Source organism: Mollisia scopiformis (genome assembly GCF_001500285.1).
Source record: "Mollisia scopiformis unplaced genomic scaffold LY89scaffold_26, whole genome shotgun sequence".
In the NCBI taxonomy this organism is placed as follows: Eukaryota; Fungi; Ascomycota; class Leotiomycetes; order Helotiales; family Mollisiaceae; genus Mollisia; species Mollisia scopiformis.
In genome coordinates, this window is record NW_017263606.1 from 35679 (window position 1) to 55463 (window position 19785).

Genomic DNA, 19785 nt, shown 5'->3' on the forward strand with positions numbered 1-19785 from the left:
AGCTTCACCATTTTAGGTACTGTAGTTCCCTCACGCTTGCCTTAGCGCTTTCCGGAACCTTGTCCGCTATCACTCTGAACCGAGCCAGGCAAGCTACTGCGGACAGAGTTCAAGCTTTGTAAACAAAAGTCGACTTTTTGAGAGCGCAACACGACGATGTGAGAGGAAAAGCCATCCTCTCGCTCACCATGCCGAGACTCATTCGCAGAAGGCCGCTGCTGGAGCGCATCAAAGATTACTTGAACCCGGGAGACTTTCTGCTTTGGCTGTCGGAGGAAATTGAAACGAGGGATTGGGACTCCAAAAGGCTTGCCGCTCCTATTGCTTTCGGTTTGCACTTTGTCTTCCTAATCGCGAGGGCAAACACAAGCGGTAGTAGTGCCAAAGGAGGTGACGATGTTTTTGGAGACGATTATTCTGGCACAGGTTGGCTAAGTTACATCGTATACAATCTCGTTTCTCCTGTCCACAACCGAGACTAACTTGAAAACAGGCAACCGTCATTGTTCATCTATTGACATACTTCTCTATCGCTAATGCCGCGTACACATTTTCTCGAAAAAGACATTACCGCCTCTTCGAAACACCTATCGATGCACCACAAAGCACACCATCCGCCAAGAGGGTCCGCGTCGATTCCTCTCCGGTTTCCTCATCTCCCTTGAGACTACTTACGAGCATACTTGGAGACCCTAGCGCAGAGTCCAGGGCGCACCCGGATGCTTCCCGCGATGTCTGGGAGCTGGCCGTTTGGGATCCCCTTCCGATTTGCCTACAGCTCTTTTGTCACTTTAGCCCAGGACATGTGTTGGTATATTGGCTCTTCCTCCCAACTCTGGCGTCGGATTCCCGACCCAGTGTGACAGTTGTCACCACGATACTACTAGAAATTCTGTTGTCCTCGCAGCTATACATTCTCCAATCCAATTTCTCACAACAGGAAAAGGATGCGGCTATCATCAGCAAGGAGGTTATGGGCGAGTACGACAAAAAGTTCGTTCATCCTCGCCTGAATCCTCTTATGCGTGATGTTGCTACTCAATACACGACCTCCAGTACTGATGCTGGAATTGAAGAGGGTGGGGATGGGGATGTGACCACTTATACTCCTACTGTGGTTCTGAAACGAGAATTCCGAACCAATCCGAATCCGTGTTATGCTAAACACTTCGATCCCGACAATAAAGGATCTAATCAACGAGTTACCCCTTCTCCGGCGCCGACCTACACTCCAGCAGCGTACAGTTCCAGAGAACCAACACCTTACACTGGTGTAACCCCGAAACCACCAATTCGTCAACCCCATTTTCGCCAAAGTGTGGCTACGGCTACTGCTACAGGAGCAAGCACAGGCGACGGTGGCAGTCTAGGAGTTTACAGTCATGCCAATTCTCCACTGAAGAAAGCGACTAGCATGTATGATATGCAAAGTGGCCGCCGTGAAGCTCCAAAGAACTCTCTAGACATGGCAGGTCGTGAGATACAGGAGCAAAGGGAGAGAAGCTTGAGCCCAGCAAAGAGGCAAAGCGAAGCTCACAAGTCTTTTCTGAGCAAAAACAGGATGCCAGCTTCTGAGGCCGAGAATGACCGTCGCACAAGCGCTCCCAGTGGCTTTGCTTGGAAGCAGCGGCCTAGCGGTTACGACAGTCCCTATAAAAGGGGACCCTCGAGATTTTAGGATGGGTGGGTCTCGGCGTTGAACTGGGCATCATAATGTTGGTAGACTGGTCTGGCATAAAAACGTACGTAAATAATAATTGACCCTTTTGAACTGAAGTTCAAGTCTCGTGTCTGGCAGTGAATTGCCAACCACTGAGGTGTCTCGTTCCTTCCTCGACATTGCTAGTTGGGAACCATTATCGTACCTTTCTATCCTGGACTATTTTGTAGCGTTCAAAACTAACCTCCTGCCTCTCTTATCCCTCCTGTACTGTTTCCTTCCCTCAAACATTCTGGACTCATTGGATACAACAACCATGTCAACAGAAGCACAACCTCCGTCTCCTCCACAGCATATTGCTGCTGTGTCGCGGTTTCTAGCCAGGCCTGCCGAAAAGCAACAGAGCAGGGGACCACCAATCGCATTTGACACCCAGGGTTCGAGACGACGACACGGCCGATCTTCTTCTCTGGGAGAAGTTTTCTCGCGCATGCTACCCTCGCGCCGTTCTGAAAAGGGGCATACCCTTCGCCCAGATATCGAAACTCAAGCAGACATTGGAGAAGGTCTTTTCAGCCTCCCCACGAACAAAAGCAATCTGGATGACTCCACCAAAGGAAAGCCTCTGAAAAGTAAAACCTGGTCTCCTGCCAGCAGAAGCGAGCACGAATCAGGTGAGAAGCAGAAAGGCGCCATAAAGAGACTCATTGGGTCCATACGATCGGTGAAAAACAGCGCGAGAGCGAAATATAAGAGAAGTCAAGAAGACAGTATTGACGAAACAACCAAAATTACATGCGAGGACGCTGAGTTCCAGCATGGTCTATCTGGGTCCCTGCGACCACCCCAGGTACAGAGATTGTCCTCGAGAGACACAGTAGACTACTATGATGAGAAGGAAATCACCAAAACACAACAGTTATTCGAGGATAAAAAGGCCAGAAGAGAACAAAGGAGAAGCCTGCAAGAGAGTGGCGATTTTCTGGGTGTTCAGGGTGCCAACCCGAGAACTGGTTATTGGGACATCAGCGATGTCACAAGTAGTAGTGAGCCTAGCCAGGCGAGCGAAGAGGCAAGGCAGCTACTTGCAAAGCAGGCACGAGAGGTAGCCGAGAAGAAGAGACGATATGAGGAGGCTCAGGTAATGCAGCAGACTGAGCTCAAGAGAGTACAGGCATTGAGAGATGCAAAGAAGAGAGATAAACTGGAACAGAAGAGGAGAGAATTGAAAATGAGACAGAGAGGCAGGGGAAAGTGGAGACTGAGCGAGAATGGTTGGAGCAGTCTCGCCGAACCAGACCTCAGTCCCATTGAGCAGTCATTGGCTGGATCTCCTGTGGCAGGTAAGTAGGATCTCCATAGTATAGACGAGGCTAACTGTTCTTTCAGAAATTGCTCCTGCTGATCGATTATATCCAATGCCTTCAGCTGATCATCCCTCGCCGTACGAAGGAACCGGGTCGGTGGCTCAGCCAGACTATTTTGGTAAAGGGCATACAACATCTCCGCTTGCGAGAGATCATCCAAGTCGTGGAAGTGGGACGATATCTACAGAGTCCCGTCAAAAACTCATACCCCGAAAGCCTGTTGGTTCCCTGAGTCGTCGGGCCACAGAAGGATCAACCAGTACTATTGTACACACCACTAGTGGTGTGCGGACTCCACCAAATAGTCTCTCTGCTGGCAATCTTCCCAAGCGTGAAGATATGAAGCCAAGCAGAGAAGGACAGGACTCGGTTGTTCCTACGACTCCAAATCCATTTCATCCTGGCCCACGCCCTTTTTTAGGCCAGAAACTTTCGACGAGAGAATTATCAGGCCATCAAGAAAGAGAAGCTATAGCGATCTCATACCGGTCAGCATCGACGAGTCAAGTCCAGATCCGCCAACGGTTGGGCCCAAGCCGCGAGGATACCAGCCCAGCAAAGCGTATCATGTCCCTGAACGAACTTCCACCGGTGTTCATCAAGGATCCCATTGCAGCCCGGAACCCATTGAGCTCGCAACCTCCCAAACCATCCTTCCCGGTATGGTCGCCTCCTACAATACTGGAAACACTTCCCGACCAAGAACCATCATTCACCAGCACATTCATCACCACCACTACTGGATTCGCTCCTCATCAGCGCCTCCCCATACAAATGGACGGCGTAAACGAGATCATCAGCGTCGCTCAAGCGAAGGATCCAGCTCTACCATACAAGATAAATTGCAAGACGTCAGGGGACAATTCCCCTCAGAAACAGTCACCGAGAGCATTGCAGAACCACGAGTGCCAAACTCTACAAGCAGACATCGTTACTTCATCGGAGCACCAGCTCACGCCCACGAAGCAGCGGATTGCAAGATTATGTCGGGTAGCATCAGCAGAAGGCGAGAAGATCGAATTGAAGACCATACCCACATCCACATCTATGTCCCGGCAAAGCCTGCCGAAGCAAAAGGAGACAGCTCGCAACGCTGCCCAATTGGCGTTTCGACACCTCAGACAAAGTCTAGCACCGAACCGGAGCGGTCCAGCCAACAACACTAGTAACAGGGCTCTGAAAAAGCCCGGAGAGCAGGAACTTAAAGAGTTGTGCCCCATGCCAAAAATGGGATCAATAGCTTCTGCATGCGCTCTCGTTTCCACTCAACGCAGCGGAGGCGGAGACCATCTTGTAGTCAGGCACCCCGAGCCGACAGCGAGAGCAAAGAAGGCGGGGATGGCATTGGCTGGCAAGAAGGGCACATCCGTCCAACACGTACCACGACACATGTCTCTATCTCCAGCCAAGAGACTTCCGAGACCGCCACCGCCGCGTCGACCCTTGACTATCTGGCAGGCTGTGGCTGATCTGGTCTTCGAAGCATGGATGCTCATCGAGCCCGTCTTCAATTCCCAGTCCGCGATTCGGAAGCGATTCGACCAACAAAGTCTTACATTTCAAGACATTGCCTTATTTCTGGCGGCCGGTCTCTTCATGATCGGCATCTTTCTTTTGACGGTGGTCTTCGCAAGGCTTGTCGGCATGGCACTGCAAGCCGTGAAGACATTGGGGGTGGTTTTTGGTCTCCTGACCGGAGTCTGACCTGACCTTTATCATGAGCGAGCCGGGATGGATGAGGCAGGTCCTCTCCTGGCTAGTATATTTGTTTTGTTATTGGATTATGGGTTTCCGCGCACTATGGTGGGGAAGTTAGTTGCACAGCATTCGACTGTGGGCAGTCTCTGTCGGGGGTATCGTGCGCACTTGGATTACGTTTTGACGGTCGAGGTACCGTGAGGTTGCAGCTCAGATTATGCAGACGTTTGAAAGGGGCGATGGAGCTCCAACCATGATAGTGTATTCGTGTATTAGTAGTAGTCTTAGTGATAACGAAAATGGCAGGAAAATGGGAGTCAATCATGGACTTTCATGCACGTCTCGGTAACTTCACGTACATACATATACGGTGATATTTGTGTAGGGTGAAGTAGATGTTCCGCGACTCGTGAAGCTACCTACCTCTTCATCTACACACCGCAGGTGACAATGACCTTATAATAGAATACAGTGGTTGATTGATCTTCAGCCAAAAGCAACCAGAAGGCAATGCAAGCAAGTAAGCAAGATCTGAGCGACGAGGTTCCTTGCTGCGGTGTAACCTGCTTCACTCCCATTAAGGGAACGAACGCACTTCTTCTTCTTCTTCACGTCTTCCCTTTCGCACTTCTGCACTTCCTTCTGCACTTCCTGTTTCTGTGCGTCACTAATCATCCCGCCCTCATTGGTCCATGCCACATCCGAGGGTGGGGCATCAAAGCAAGCAGCTGCGATACCGGAGAGTCAATTCAAATTCAAATACACCCCGCACATTGCAAACAAAAAGCTCAACAACAACCTCAACTTCAACTCAAAACAACACTTCTTACACTCTTGCAGCTTCTGTTCCACTTTTCATCCCCGGTAGACAGCTCGCTTCCCCAAACTTCGCAATGCCTACAGCTGAAGGAAGACCGCAAACTCTCTACGACAAGGTCTTCCAAGACCACATCGTAGACGAGAGACTCGACGGAACTATTTTGTTGTACATTGGTAAGTGGTGGTAAAACTCAATCTACTGGCACCCACCAACCATTGAAAAGACAGACATTTGGTTCACGAAGTCACATCCCCAGTAGGTAGCTTCCGCAACTGCTCTGCCACTCACTGACACTGGAGACAGCAAGCATTCGAGGGATTGAAGAATGCCGGACGAAAGGTCAGACGACCAGACTGCACTCTTGCAACTACTGACCACGTATGCTTCTGCCGCCCCTGCTCACTCCATTTCAGTACTGACAGTGGTATAGAATGTCCCTACGACATCGAGGAAGAATCTCAAGAACATCGAAACGTTCGTCGAAGAAGAAGACTCGAGACTCCAATGCATGACCCTCGAAGACAATGTCAAGGACTTTGGCATCACATACTTCGGACTGGGCGACAAGCGCCAAGGCATCGTCCACATAATTGGCCCCGAGCAAGGTTTCACCTTACCTGGCACAACGGTTGTGTGTGGTGACAGTCACACTTCTACACACGGTGCCTTCGGAGCTTTGGCTTTTGGCATTGGTACAAGTGAGGTAGAGCACGTTCTTGCCACTCAAACCTTGATCACAAAACGAAGCAAGAACATGCGGATACAAGTCGACGGCGAGTTAGCACCAGGTGTCAGCTCCAAAGACATCATCCTCCACGCCATTGGTCAGATTGGTACTGCTGGTGGTACTGGCGCTGTTATTGAGTATTGTGGATCTGCGATTGAAGCCCTCAGCATGGAAGCAAGAATGTCCATCTGCAATATGTCAATTGAAGGTGGGGCCAGAGCTGGTATGGTCGCCCCCGACGAGATCACGTTCGAGTATCTCAGAAATCGTCCACTTGCACCAAAGTACGGTTCAGATGAGTGGAACAAAGCCGTAAGCTACTGGAAGAGCCTCAAGTCAGACCCAGGCGCTAAATACGACATTGATGTCTTCATTGACGCCAAGGACATCACTCCCACTGTCACTTGGGGTACGAGTCCAGAGGATGTTGTACCCATCACTGGCAAAGTCCCTGACCCAGAAACCTTCGCCACCAAGGAGAAGCAGGCCGCTGGACGACGAATGCTAGAATACATGGGGCTTACTGCCGGTACCCCGATGGAGGACATCGTACTCGACAAGGTCTTCATTGGATCTTGCACAAACGCACGCATCGAGGACCTTCGAGCTGCCGCTTCTGTCGTTAAGGGTAGGAAAGTAGCACCGAACATTATGCGAGCCATGATTGTTCCCGGCAGTGGTCTTGTGAAAGATCGTGCCGAAGCTGAAGGCCTCGACAAGATATTTGTTGATGCTGGTTTTGAATGGCGAGAAGCAGGATGCAGCATGTGTCTTGGCATGAATCCTGACATCCTGGCACCAAAGGAGCGTTGTGCAAGTACAAGTAATCGGAATTTCGAAGGCCGACAAGGAGCTGGCGGTAGAACTCACTTAGTTTCCCCCGTCACAGCTGCAGCTTGTGCAATCGTTGGAAAACTTACAGACGTCCGAAAGCTCGCCGATACAAATGCCACCCCTCGAAAAGCATCGCCACAACCTATGCAAGTGCAACCTTACGTTGATGAGAGAGTTGATACCGATGACGATGAACGCGAGATGATTGGTGATCAGCCGGAAGATAGCTCGCCTACTACGAACACGAGCGCCTCACGCAGCTCCTCCGCTGGTCTTCCCAAATTTACCGTCTTCAGGGGCATTGCCGCACCTTTAGAGCGTGCCAACGTTGATACAGATGCTATTATTCCGAAACAATTCTTAAAGACGATCAAGAGAACCGGTCTTGGCTCAGCTCTGTTCCACGCGCTCCGATATAACGCCGATGGGTCCGAAAAGCCAGAATTTGTTCTGAATCAGGAACCTTATCGCCAGTCCAAGATACTTGTGGTAACGGGGCCGAACTTTGGGTGCGGCAGCTCTCGAGAGCATGCTCCATGGGCTCTTCTTGACTTTGGTATCAAGTGTGTGATTGCTCCTACGTATGCCGACATCTTTTTCAACAACACTTTCAAGAACGGTATGCTTCCCATCGCCATCACCAACAAAGATGACCTTGAAAACATTGCCGGGGAGGCTCGCGCTGGGAAAGAGGTTGAAGTCGACCTTCCAAACCAAGTCATCAACGATGCCAGCGGCAAGAAGATCTGCAGTTTCGATGTTGAGGAATTCCGAAAGCACTGCTTAGTCAATGGCCTTGATGATATCGGCTTGACCATGCAAATGGAAGATAAGATCAACACTTTCGAGAAGAAGATGACACAAAATACTCCGTGGCTGAATGGCTCGGGATACTTGAAGCGTGACAAGTCAGGTAGATTGGCAGCCAAAGCAGTACCAGTCCCAAAGACAAACAAAGGCCAGGAGGTGAAGGATCCTATCGATTGGTGAACGTTCATGCGTTCGGAATGTACGATGATGTGGTAAGAGAAAAAGATTCGCATATGGGTGGCTAGCTGCGATGAATTCTGGTTTTACAATTGCTCCTGGTGCGTCTTAGTGATTGCCCGAGAAATAATACTCAGACATTGAGAAGAAACTCTTCGGAAATTGAAAGTGCATTGGATCCCACGTGACATTACCAGTCGGATCGGCTTATACTAAAGACTCACAAGTCAAGTAGTGGTGTTGATCAACAAACACCGGAAAGCTTGAGAAATTGGCAAAGGAGATCGTCAAGCCAGAAGTTAATAGCAAGACTTTATAAGGTAATCCAACAAAAGATTATAGTGGCCGTCCCTGGTTAGGAGTATTTACTTTTACATCTCACTAAGACTAGAATATGGCCCCATGGATCGCTCCGGCCTGTATCACCCCGGCAAAGTACATCATGCCATGCTGTATGCCATGCTGTAAGCCATTCCACCAGCTACACCTTTGACACTATGGCCGTAACTCCAACAATGCTGCTTTGTTAAATATTCGCTCCCCGAAATTGAATTACAGCTTGACCGGGTAATTCTTTCTGATCCTCCCTCCGAACTTGTAGATCAGTATAGGAGCGGGAATAAGCCCAATCGCAATAAATCCCAATACGGAATTTCCCCACCCAAGACCAAGTTTGGAGTACATGCTTGGGCCGGCGAGGGGCAGAAAAGCGCCGAATAGAGATCGAGATACAGTCAGGGCTGCAACGCCAGAAGCTGCAAATTGTGGGAAGGAATCGATTGTGTATGTTTGGATCGGGATGAAGATGCCCATCATGCCAAAGCCAAATGGGATCAAGCCAATTACGGGAACGATCCACTGCAGTAAAATCAGTCAGATGTCCGACATAGCAAGGCATTTGGAGGAAAGCGCTACTCACATGCACAGCCTTATCAGCTGACCAGCCGTACCAGAAAAAAGTTACAGGAAGCCAGCAAGCGAAAAAGATGCAGGCTGGTAGGCGCATCTCTGGCTCGAAAACACCATCATTAGCCTTTGTCATGCGGACGACAGTAGCATCCGAGATTCGAGCCACAACCCCGAGACCTGCGAAGAAGCCAATACCAAGACCAATATATGCGAGACCGCAGATATCTGGTTGCCAGTGATAAGTTTCCGTGAAGACCTGAGTTGCCGTTGTAAAGAGCAGGTAGAGCAGACCATAGGCTACGGCCATGTAGAGCGAGAGGAGGAAGATGATGGGGGAGAGAAAGAGCATCTTCAATGGACGGACAATGCCATTGAGAAGAATGCCTGTTGGTGAGTGCACCTGGCCGTTAGTTTCGTAGCAGCTCCGGAGGTCAGTCCGATTTAACTCCTTTCGAAGACCTAGATTAAGTAAGTATCAGACGTGGTCTTCCGAAGTTTTTGCACTCACGGGTAACTTTGCGCTGAATTAAAACCCTTGGATTTGTTTCACGGTTCAAAATCTCGATGGCAATTGTAACAAGCGAGCCTGCAATGAGTAGAATCCAAAAAACCCACTAGACGCTAGTTAGCATTGACAACAGAATTGGTCATAGTTATGGGTTCCTAAGAGAAGTACAGCATGGGAGCAGGTGATCTTACCCTCCAACCAAGTCTCTGACCAATAAACCCTCCACACACCGGGCCCAAAACTGGGCCAAAGAGAGGGCCCAAACTATACACAGAGCTTGCAAGTCCACGACGATCAGGATGAAACAGGTCCGCAATAACGCCTCCTCCAATAGTCAAACATCCAGAGCCACCGATTCCGGCCAAGAATCTGAAAACGATCAACGCTGACAGGTTAGGCGAGAGTGCAGCGCCAATTTGCCATACACAGAAAAAGATGTTCGCCCCCGTCAGAACATAACGACGACCATAAATTTCAGACAGCGGCGCTAGGATCAAAGGTCCCACGACGTATCCGAGCACGAATATGCTCACAGAAAGAGAGCTGAGAAGAGGAGATGAATTGTGGAATGTTATGTCCATGAAGGAGACTGCTGGAGCAAACATAGATGATGCGAGTGGTGAGATGAACGTAATGCTAGCGAGCAACGCAATAAGGAACCACTTGCGACTTTCTGGAAAATTGAGGGGCATGTCTGGGTCATCTTGTGACTCCCATCCCACAATTCCATTATCGAGATCCGAAAGTGGCAGAGGGGCGGGTGCCAGACGTGCCTTCTTACTTCTAGACGTGAGTATTCGAGACAATCTACTCTTCGTGCTTGCTTGAGAGCTGATTCTCTGTATCTCATTCTCGTCGAACTTTTCCCGCGGGCCTACTTTGATGGATGTCTTGGTCTGGTGGTGCCATTAGCAATTGATCTTGTCGAATTATGAGGACCCTAACATGCTGTCTGACTAGATCATCCAAATGCCCTTCGTCCATTTGCTCAACCTCTTCGTGGTCCTCATCGGGTTCTCCAATCGCGCCCTCCTCTGCCCATTTTCGCTCAGCCTGCTCTAGATCAACATTTGGGTGAGTTCCAATGATGCCACTTTCAAGATCGCGGTCTTTCTCTGAATCAGTCTTGGAAGCCATGACTCTTGCCTTTGGGGTACTGTCCAATTTGCATCGCTTGGTCGACTGCTCAAGTCGATCAGCCGCAAAAAAGGGCGCGGAAACGGAATATGTATATGTACTCAGCGGCGAGGAGAGAGCTGGGCCGCAGATTGGTCTCAGGAGAGCGTCGAGGCAATACTTCAGAAGCCTTGTTTGCAGCAGTATTTTTTGTTTAAGAGTAGTAACTGTGAGAAGGGGAGAAAGAAGAGACAGAGAGAAAAAAAGAAAGGCGCGATTCTCCGAGCTACCTTAATAATTCTTCTTCCTGTGAAGTTGTGCAGATCGTTCGGCCGGCACGCTCTTCCGTGACGAGAACGCGGAGGCAGCCTTGCACCACCACCAGCCGTGTATAATAAAGTTATGTAGCTATTAATGCCAAGCATAAAACCTTGTGCATTCATTATTCGGCCGTGCTAGCTCCGCTTATACCTTAGGCACCAACCAAGCAGAGAATAAAGTGGCTACGAGAACCAACGTCGGCTACCTACCTAACTTATAAAATCACCAACATTCCTTGAATCCTCGAGTTGTTCACCTTTCAACAATTATTGTTCAAATTTCGAAAATTTTCCAGCTCTTCTTCTGCTTCGAAAATACCCAGCCTAATAATGAGGTTGATCTGGATAAGCTCATAGATTTTGGCTGGCATCTGAGCCACTTTGTTCTCGGCACCATCCGAAGCTGCCCTGCCCTGCTTGGACTAAGATGTATACACCATGGGAGACCCTCTTGCTGCTCCTCACTTTTCCTTTTGTTTTTCATTCACAGCTGTTGGTCCAGTTGGTCTGGTGAGATAGAGTGCATGCATATGTAATCATATATACTCAGGCCTGCCTCCCAGTCCGGCGATCAGTACAATGCGGGCAAGTTAAGTAACTTCTGGAGGAGTTGATACTTTGAGGGAGATGCATAGCATGTCCCAATTTATCCTTTCACTGTTTTCTCAACACGCGATTGAACTCTCGGAATGCAGGCTAAGCCAGTGCTGGCCGCCGTTCACATTCCTATCAAATCTTTCGCAACATCGGTTTCTTCGGAATGTACACGGGCAAATTTTGTAAGGTTCCAAGGTGTCCTCTCTGTTTTGCTCTGGGATTGACATCCGGACAATTCTGTCTAATACCACACCATCAAAAACATGTCAGCCGTGGTCCCAGATACTCGTAAGGATTGGGATCAACAAGAGTTGGAGATTGCAGGAGCCATCAGTGAGTACATACAGCCATCCGCTAGAAGAGATCTGATCACCAGCATCTGACAGCGTATAGACGTTGGAGCTTTGCCACGGCCTACCATCTCAAGAGCTCTGCATAGTCTTCTCACGAGGGACAAGTGGAACAACATCAATGACGATGATTTCAGACTTCTCCTCCCCAGTCTACGATTGGCATCCAACCTCATTGCCGCCGGAACAGATTACCTAACAGAGTTTCTTGGACCGAATGACATTCACGAAGATCTTGCATACAGAGCTGAAAACCAGCGAGAGCATGTTATTGACCTCCAAGGTGGTCCGTGGACTGACAGGGATCTTCAGAGAACACGCTCGTCGCTCGAGGAAATTGCTGAAGATATAGAATGGAGCATCAACTATACGCTGGGGGATCATGGTGCTCTGGGGATGACCAGACACATAAAAGAAGGATATTATGCTAAGGAGCCATGGGGGCCCATCGACGTAGACGCAATCCAGGAATCCGACCGCATATGGAAACTGAAGGCGCGGATCAACCGACGCCCCCTTCTCGTGGGGATCATGTCTCAATATATACAAGCCCTAAGAGACCATGCACCGGAAACCGAGGTTCATGTTCGCGCGTTGTTTCACGCCGCAGTCACTATCACCCACGAGATAGGCCACGTAGTCTGGTGTCAGAACTACTCGGACCTGAATTATAACAAACTGGGCATAGAACCCTATGTTGGGAACTATGCAACCGCGGAACTCGGGTTTTGCTTTGAAGCCTATCTATTCTCTGGTTTCCATGTCAGAACAGCGAAGGTTGCAGCGGACATTCCTCTGGACTTCGAGGTCGCAGCCGTCTGGAACCCCTACCTCACGGTTGACCTCACCCGTCGACCAGATCGCCTTCTGTACAGAACCCAGTATTCCATCTCTATCGAGTACATGCAAAGGCTACTTACGCAAACTTTCTGGGATAATCTTGGTGATCAAACGGCCAATGATTTCTCGGAAAGGGCCGTGGAAGCGCTGCGACCTGCGACTGATGTGGCTGTCGATCCATTCCCGGCAACGGCCAATGTTCGCAATTGGGCGGTGACTAAACTTGACGGACGGGTCGCATGGATTGGTCAGTATGCGGATCGAGCATCCGATCCTGCTCTCATAGGCAGAATTCCCCGTTCTGAGATTGAATTGGTCAAGGACGAGCTGAGACCCTTTTACAAAAAGACTATGCCGGGTTTGCAGAATCCATTTGGGGAAGATGACGACGAGTTCTTCGACTTTGAAGCCGAGGACTATGAGATTGACGAAACTGCCAATTTGACACCAGAGGAGGCTCACCGGGTTGCGGCAGCAAAGCAGCCGTACATTGACGATGGCGTAGGCTTGATGGACCACGAAAGCAACACCTCAGTGCTCTCCTTTGCACTGACAAGGGTAGAAGTGAAATACCTCCCTGCAAAGACGGTGAAGGCAGTTACGTTCAAGCGCGCAAGGTCTGATGGTGACGATGACGATCCAGCAGCCAAACGGAGGAAGCCAAATTTTTCTGATAAATATGGAACACGCACGATAGACGACCTTCTTGAAAAGAATCTTCATGAAGTATTCGAAGAATGGACACGAACCGAGGCGAGGGACTACGCGATCAAAGAAAGTCTTGATCCTGGACCTGAACCTCCAGAAGAGGCTCGACAACGGAGTAGACTCGATAGGAGTATAGTGCAGGATTCCTACATGATCGAGCGTTTGCGATGCTATCATTTTTCCCTATTCGAAGACGAATTCGATGAGGACAAATCTGCTCTTGTCAAAATTAAAGAAGCCCGTCTCGAATCATGCGAGAGGTGGGCTCCGAACGATATACAACAGCTCTGTGACATTCAAGGGTTGTTTTCGAGTGGTGATGACCCAGCTACACTCCTACCCAAAGCTATCAGGTGGCTTAAACTTGACTTGGCTGACGCCAAAGCTGTTCTTAAAGTAGCCGATCCAGCAGACGTAACTCAACCAATACCCACCAAAGACTACGATTCGTGGAACGATGCTCAATTCAAGGATTTCTTTCGAAAGAACAATCTTCCCGACTGGGGTCACCCATCAACCTGCAGGCTTCGAGTCGAAAGATTCCGAGAGCAAGAAGACACGGGCAGTCGCCCATACCGCGGTTCCATCATGGCCAATAGGGACGGTCACCCCCACCTCAGAGTTGAGGAAGGCGTCGAGCTCTATGGATTTGATATCGCTCTCGAGCGAACCACGGTGACTGCTCTCAAGTCAGACCTTTTCCGAGTCGCCGTGATACCAGCAAACCACGACATCAATCTCTATTTCGGCAACGATCGAAAGAAGCCGCTTGAGAATGGCACACAGTTGTCTAGTTACGGCGAACAGGGCTGGAAAGAGATTGAAATGACCACAGTGCGTCGAGAAGCAGCGAAACCAGTAGCGGTACCCACGATACCAGTTTACACACCAAGGTTCGCGCTTAAGGATGTTGCAAACAATAGTAACGGTGGCGGCAGTAACAAGAATGGAAAGTCGCTACCACCTATTGACCCTGCTACCAAACGCAACTACGATACTCGCAAAGGCAACGAAGTTCGTACTTTCTCCGAACGCATGCAGGCGATCTCTCGCAGAGGCGCGGATCTCGAGAGAGTCGTTACCGTAGGCGGCGGATTGGATCCACTGAGACCGCATCTGAAATCCGTGCTCGCCAGCTCAACGTCTGAAATGTTGGACACCCTAGAAGATATCCTCGAGGTGAATGCTGAGAAAGAAAAGCAAATCGACAAGTATGTTGAGGAGTATGGAAAGGCTATTGTGCCAGATGAGACTCTTGGGACTCTAGCCAACGAAATTCCGCCAGGGGCCCCGGAACACATGACGGACGTCTTTCGAAGGCTGAAAGCTGCCCAATTTTCAGGGAAGATATAGACCAGCGTTAGGAATTGGATGAATAACAGTTGGGGATCTAAGTGAGGAGAGATGCTGATTTGAAAGATTTATTTGAGCATCAGGCATGCATACTATGCATGGCTTGGCCAGTGGTGGAAGAGGACTTTGAGGAGGGTCGTGCATTTCAACTTTTCTTCTCTTTATAGATATTCCCCCTATTATCAATTTGAATGCTCTGCTTGCCTCGCCAATAGACGCACTATTTTGTTAATGCTCGTCTTGGTTCTTTCCCACGAATGTAACCCCACCTTAAGCGAACCCCTTTTCAGAGGCGGAGCTACACCCGATAAAATCCATCTCGCTTTAGAGAGATAGACATATAACAAGCCTCAGCGAGTCGGCCAGCTCTGGACGGTGTCACCAACTCGGAAATCAAGTTTCGATGCTGACGGGTTGATAATGACTTGATGATGCACGCACGACTCAAGGCATTCTACAGCAGGCATGTGAAAGGGAATTCACCAATAATGGCTGAAGATCACATGTAAGTCATGATTCGCAAAATACTTATCATCCTGCCTTTCCTGAAATACTAGTCATACTCAGGGAAGCTATCTTTCGAATGCTCTCAACGCATGCAAAATGAGCTGTCAATGCCCGTTCCTACCCGGCACACATCGACGGTTGGGATAACCGCAACAATCATAATTCAATTCCACCAGACATCATCCAGGATTTCAAGGCTATTGCCAGGAAGTGTCAAGCCTATCGTACCACTTTCTTATCGCACGTGTGAGTGCTCATTTTGAGGGAACCGTTTCAACAATGTGCTCAATCAAGACAACTTGGAACAGCCGGGCCGTTAATTCGGGACAATCGACGTGGAACAATAGAAGGAAGGGCAATCCTTTGGTAACACAGCAATCGTGGCTATCTTTTGGCATGCAAAAGGGTATGCAATATTGCAGGTCGGTAGATTATGTGACGGTATGGCGGAAAGGGACGCAGAATCGCTGAGCGTGCATATCGGACGTTCAAGAAGGCAAGGCCAGGCAACATGTGGAGAGTCGGAGGGTAGCCGGACCGTTAGGAGCTTGCATGTGTCCTTATGAGATCTCGGACGGGTTCTAGCAGGATGTCACCGCCTCTGAACATATCGATCAAGAGCCGAATTCTACGAGTCGTGGAAGAAGCGTACAGGAGTAGCTCGGACGGACTGTAGTACAATGAGGGGCGTGCATATCACCCTTCACCGCCACGAATATCAGTGGAGAGCGTGTCAGCCAGGATCTAAACAGCCGGAATCGCACGCATGCATGCATGCATGCACGCAGCATGGCACGGACATCCTTCCGCTCGCAGGGACTCACTCTCCTTTGATCCCAGCGAGTGTCTATCTCTGTTTTGGACTTTGACTTCCGTCTGTCAAGATAACAATTGACGGTGCGCGTTGCATCGATCAGATGAAAGAGATATCTATGCCCATGCTGACTGAACCTTAAGCCCCGACGAAGAAAGAGAAGTTGGAAGACCAAGACCAGCGTCGAAGCAGCAGAGAGGCGTGGCGAGAATGTGAACGGGTCGCCTGATGAGCTCCTTCTGGTTTCTCTCACGTAAAAGTTTGAGTTGTCTGATCTTTCTGGACTCTCTGCTGTTCAACGAGGACCAGAGTTCCTCGGCGCAGCGAGTCCCGTTGGGTGTGTATTCGTTCGTTGGTCCTGGTCCTGTTGCTGGCGCTGCTGCGATGCACTGCACTGCACATCCTGAGAGCCTTTGCTTCCGGAGAGCAGGATAAAGACTCTTTTGACAGAGTCGCCCAATCAAGCATGGGATCTGCTATCTCTATCTCTATCATTCGATTTGGGGATCCGGGTTCCAAAGTTCGAGAGAGAGAGAGAGAGTTTTGGGGCTGCAGCGAGGCCTGAGCCGCTTCATGCATTTGGCCTGGCCCCACACCACCTTGACACGGCAACGGTAAAACGCTCTCAAATCTTACAACCGCAGCCGCAACGGGGACGAAGACGAGGGAGGGATCGATGCACAGAATCAAGGAAGCCATCGAGGAAGAAGATCCCAACGTGAGGAAAGGTAAAAGGCCGGGAAGGGTAAGGATGGACTGTCTTGTCTTTTACGGTCCCTGTCTGTCTCTTCGTCCTTTCCGGATTAATAAATACGGACATAGGTAGACATTGTACAGTACGTCGAGTCTAACTGGACCAGACCCACAACCACTATTATTTCCTACTCGCCCTCGCACTATAATTTTCTTCCCTTCCCCTCCCTCCACAGAGAATATTCCCTTCTTCTTTACTGTCTGTCTCTACAGTCAACACAATATCGACACCGTTATCTTCTTTCTTCCTCTCCCATAATACCTTTTCTCAACTTTCTCTACTATCATTCCTCTAGAAAGCAAAGTCGGATTGACACAACTCTCTTGTTGACATTTCATTTTCTTGCCACAGAGACTCAATCCTCGACTTCGCAGCCGTAAGATTCTGATCAGGCACACGGACAATGACCCTAACAAGACAGAGATCGACGCGAGACCCCGAGAAGTTTCCTACTGTTCAATTGTTTCTTCTGGGTGAGTGCAATTTCTTTCCAGGTGCTCGTCATTACACCGCTAAAAGTCCCACTTGGTGCCTCGGATTTTCCTCTTTGACAACAAAAGACTGACTGAAATTGTGCAGCTATTGTTCGTCTTGCGGAGCCCATCGCGCTCACCTCTATCTTCCCCTATGCCTGGCCGCTTGTCAAGAAGTTCCATGTCGGCGATGAGAATGATGCCTCGTTCTACGCCGGATTGCTCATCTCAGCCTTCGCGTTGGCAGAGTCGCTGACGGGAATGTTCTGGGGAGGGCTTTCAGACAGAATTGGCCGCAAACCCGTTTTGCTTATGGGATGTACTGGGACGATGATGAGCATGATTTTGGTTGGGTTCGCATCGAACATCTACATGGCATTGGCGGGCCGAGCAATTGGAGGGGTCCTGAATGGAAACATTGGCGTCATTCAAACCATGGTCGCAGAACTTGTCACCAAACCGGAGCATGAGCCACGCGCCTATTCGATTATGCCTTTTATCTGGAGCATTGGCACAATTATTGGTCCAGCACTCGGTGGGACATTCGCGGATCCCGCTACTTCGTGGCCGGATACTTTCTCCCAGGATGGACTTTTCGGACGATTCCCATATCTTCTGCCAAACTTGCTTTGTGCAAGTTTGCTCCTGATTAGCATTCTCGCGGGGTACTTCCTGCTCGAAGAGACCCATCCGGATATGCAACCACGAGTTCTGCTGCCAGATGACACATATGTGTCTGAGGAAACGCCATTAGTTGCTACCGCCGATGCGATTAAAACCCCAGCTGTTGATCTACGAGCAGACACATACGGTACCTTCGAGGGCAGCGACGACAGCAAATGGAGACATGCCACCGAGAAGAATCGTACTCCAAAGATCTTCTCCAAACGCGTCGTTGCACTGATCGTTGCCCTTGGAATCTTCACCTACCATAGTATGACTTACGATCACCTCCTGCCCATTTTCCTTGAAGATGCCCGCGGGGAGACGAATATTTCGATCTTGACCCACGCAGCCATTGGCAGTCCTCTCTCTTCTGGTGGTCTCGGTCTCAGTGTGCAGAAAGTGGGTGTAATCATGTCCATAAACGGCGTGATTGCTCTATTCGTCCAAGCAGTTGTCTTCCCTCTTGCGGCAGAAATGCTAGGAATTCACAGACTGTTCATCTTGGTTTCTGTCCTACATCCAATTGCATATATCATCATGCCATATTTGGTCTATCTGCCAGCAACTTGGGTTACTGCAGGAATATATACTTGTCTTACGGTCCGAAATATGCTGTCCATTCTTGCATATCCAGTTCTTTTGATCTTGATCAAAGAAGCAACACCTTCTCCTTCAGTCCTGGGAAAGATCAACGGTCTAGCGGCATCAGCAGGTGCTGCTTGCAGAACGGTCGCACCGCCTGTGGCTGGATATCTATATACTTTGGGGTCGAGAATGGATTTCTCTGGATTGGCATGGTTTGGAAGCGCATTCGTCGCAAGCATTGGTGCTATTCAAGCCTTCACTATCAAAAGAACGAAGAAAGAGCAGGGAGAAGAATATGGATCGAAGACTAAGGTGCTCCCCCGAGTTGTGGTCACGGCAGTAGATGAGGAAGACGAGTGATTTTGGAGACGAGTATATAGAAGTTTTCTGTCCAGAGACATACAGGGAAATCGGGAGGAGTTATGAAAGCGCTTCAGCGAGCGATCGTGTTGAGTGATTGGAAATGGAGTTTAGGTGTAGCGGCTAGTCATTTTGGTGATCAGAAAGGTCATTTAGATTGGAGATTTTATGTATAATGACCATAAAAAAATAGAATCAGCACGAAAAGTCCTCTGTATACGCTTTTGCTCTATATTCCGAAAAGATTCGCTCCTCTAAGTGTTTTCCTCCACATTCACCTGGAAGCTTCCCCTGCAGACATGATGATATAAACACAAAACCACACTCACACCCCTCCATAAAACCGCCTTGAATCCAACATGACACAACCCTTCCGTCTCACACCTCACAAGGCTGAACGCACCCTCCAGCCTTCCTTTTTCGCAGACGTTTCATTTCGTGGGGGGCGTGGTGGGGGAGGAGTGGGGGGTCGACGGGTAGGGCGGGCTGCGTATGGGGGTCAGCGGCGAAGATTGGGAAGGTTTATTAATCGATTGTGTGGGTGGGTGAAAAGTGGGGATCTGAATCTGGATCTCGTGTGTAGGTGAGACATGGTGAGGTGGGTGTGGATTTTGGGGGTGTTAGTGATGTGGTGAGGGAGATTTATCATGGAGTGATGGGATGAGGATGGGGAAGATGTTGTGAACTATGTTTTTGTCTAGGATGAAGCGGAGATTTGGGTCCCAGACAAAGAGAGAAGGCTAGATGTACATTTCAATAGGAGAAACATCAGACATTTGCTGACGAGGAGACTTGTTTGAGTGTTGGTAATTTTTCGTGAACATTACCTCAC

General features: G+C 49.4%; 6 protein-coding genes across 6 annotated transcripts; 4 read left to right on the forward strand and 2 right to left on the reverse strand.

The window, feature by feature from the left end:
* Window positions 1-188: 188 nt before the first annotated feature.
* On the forward strand, window positions 189-1678 carry LY89DRAFT_596194 (uncharacterized protein; the record flags this gene model as incomplete). The annotated part of the gene is made up of 2 exons (XM_018209907.1): window positions 189-443; window positions 494-1678. 2 exons carry the CDS (start codon window positions 189-191, stop codon window positions 1676-1678), a joined length of 1440 nt encoding a protein of 479 aa, XP_018064585.1.
* An 880-nt stretch (window positions 1679-2558) lies between these two features.
* Window positions 2559-3309, forward strand: LY89DRAFT_544485 (uncharacterized protein; the record flags this gene model as incomplete). Its single annotated transcript, XM_018208220.1, has 2 exons — window positions 2559-3003; window positions 3050-3309. Coding segments are annotated over 2 exons (705 nt in total), but the record flags the coding sequence as incomplete, so codon positions are not given.
* Window positions 3310-4778: 1469 nt separating this feature from the next.
* Window positions 4779-5107, reverse strand: LY89DRAFT_254050 (uncharacterized protein). The gene has a single exon (XM_018206226.1). The coding sequence runs from the start codon at window positions 5048-5050 to the stop codon at window positions 4826-4828; it is 225 nt and encodes a 74-aa protein (XP_018064587.1). The 5' UTR covers window positions 5051-5107; the 3' UTR covers window positions 4779-4825.
* A 21-nt stretch (window positions 5108-5128) lies between these two features.
* On the forward strand, window positions 5129-8244 carry LY89DRAFT_689522 (3-isopropylmalate dehydratase-like protein). Its single transcript, XM_018215920.1, has 4 exons — window positions 5129-5718; window positions 5769-5800; window positions 5849-5923; window positions 5976-8244. The coding sequence occupies exons 1-4, from the start codon at window positions 5619-5621 to the stop codon at window positions 8094-8096; spliced, it is 2328 nt and encodes a 775-aa protein (XP_018064588.1). The 5' UTR covers window positions 5129-5618; the 3' UTR covers window positions 8097-8244.
* A 401-nt stretch (window positions 8245-8645) lies between these two features.
* LY89DRAFT_700770 (MFS multidrug transporter-like protein) lies at window positions 8646-12277 on the reverse strand (the record flags this gene model as incomplete). Its single annotated transcript, XM_018217144.1, has 6 exons — window positions 8646-8951; window positions 9013-9461; window positions 9511-9616; window positions 9702-10290; window positions 11669-11757; window positions 12137-12277. The coding sequence occupies 6 exons, from the start codon at window positions 12275-12277 to the stop codon at window positions 8646-8648; spliced, it is 1680 nt and encodes a 559-aa protein (XP_018064589.1).
* Window positions 12278-17287: 5010 nt separating this feature from the next.
* Window positions 17288-18887, forward strand: LY89DRAFT_538709 (MFS multidrug transporter-like protein; the record flags this gene model as incomplete). Its single annotated transcript, XM_018208132.1, has 2 exons — window positions 17288-17342; window positions 17449-18887. Coding segments are annotated over 2 exons (1494 nt in total), but the record flags the coding sequence as incomplete, so codon positions are not given.
* Between the last annotated feature and the right edge of the window lie 898 nt (window positions 18888-19785).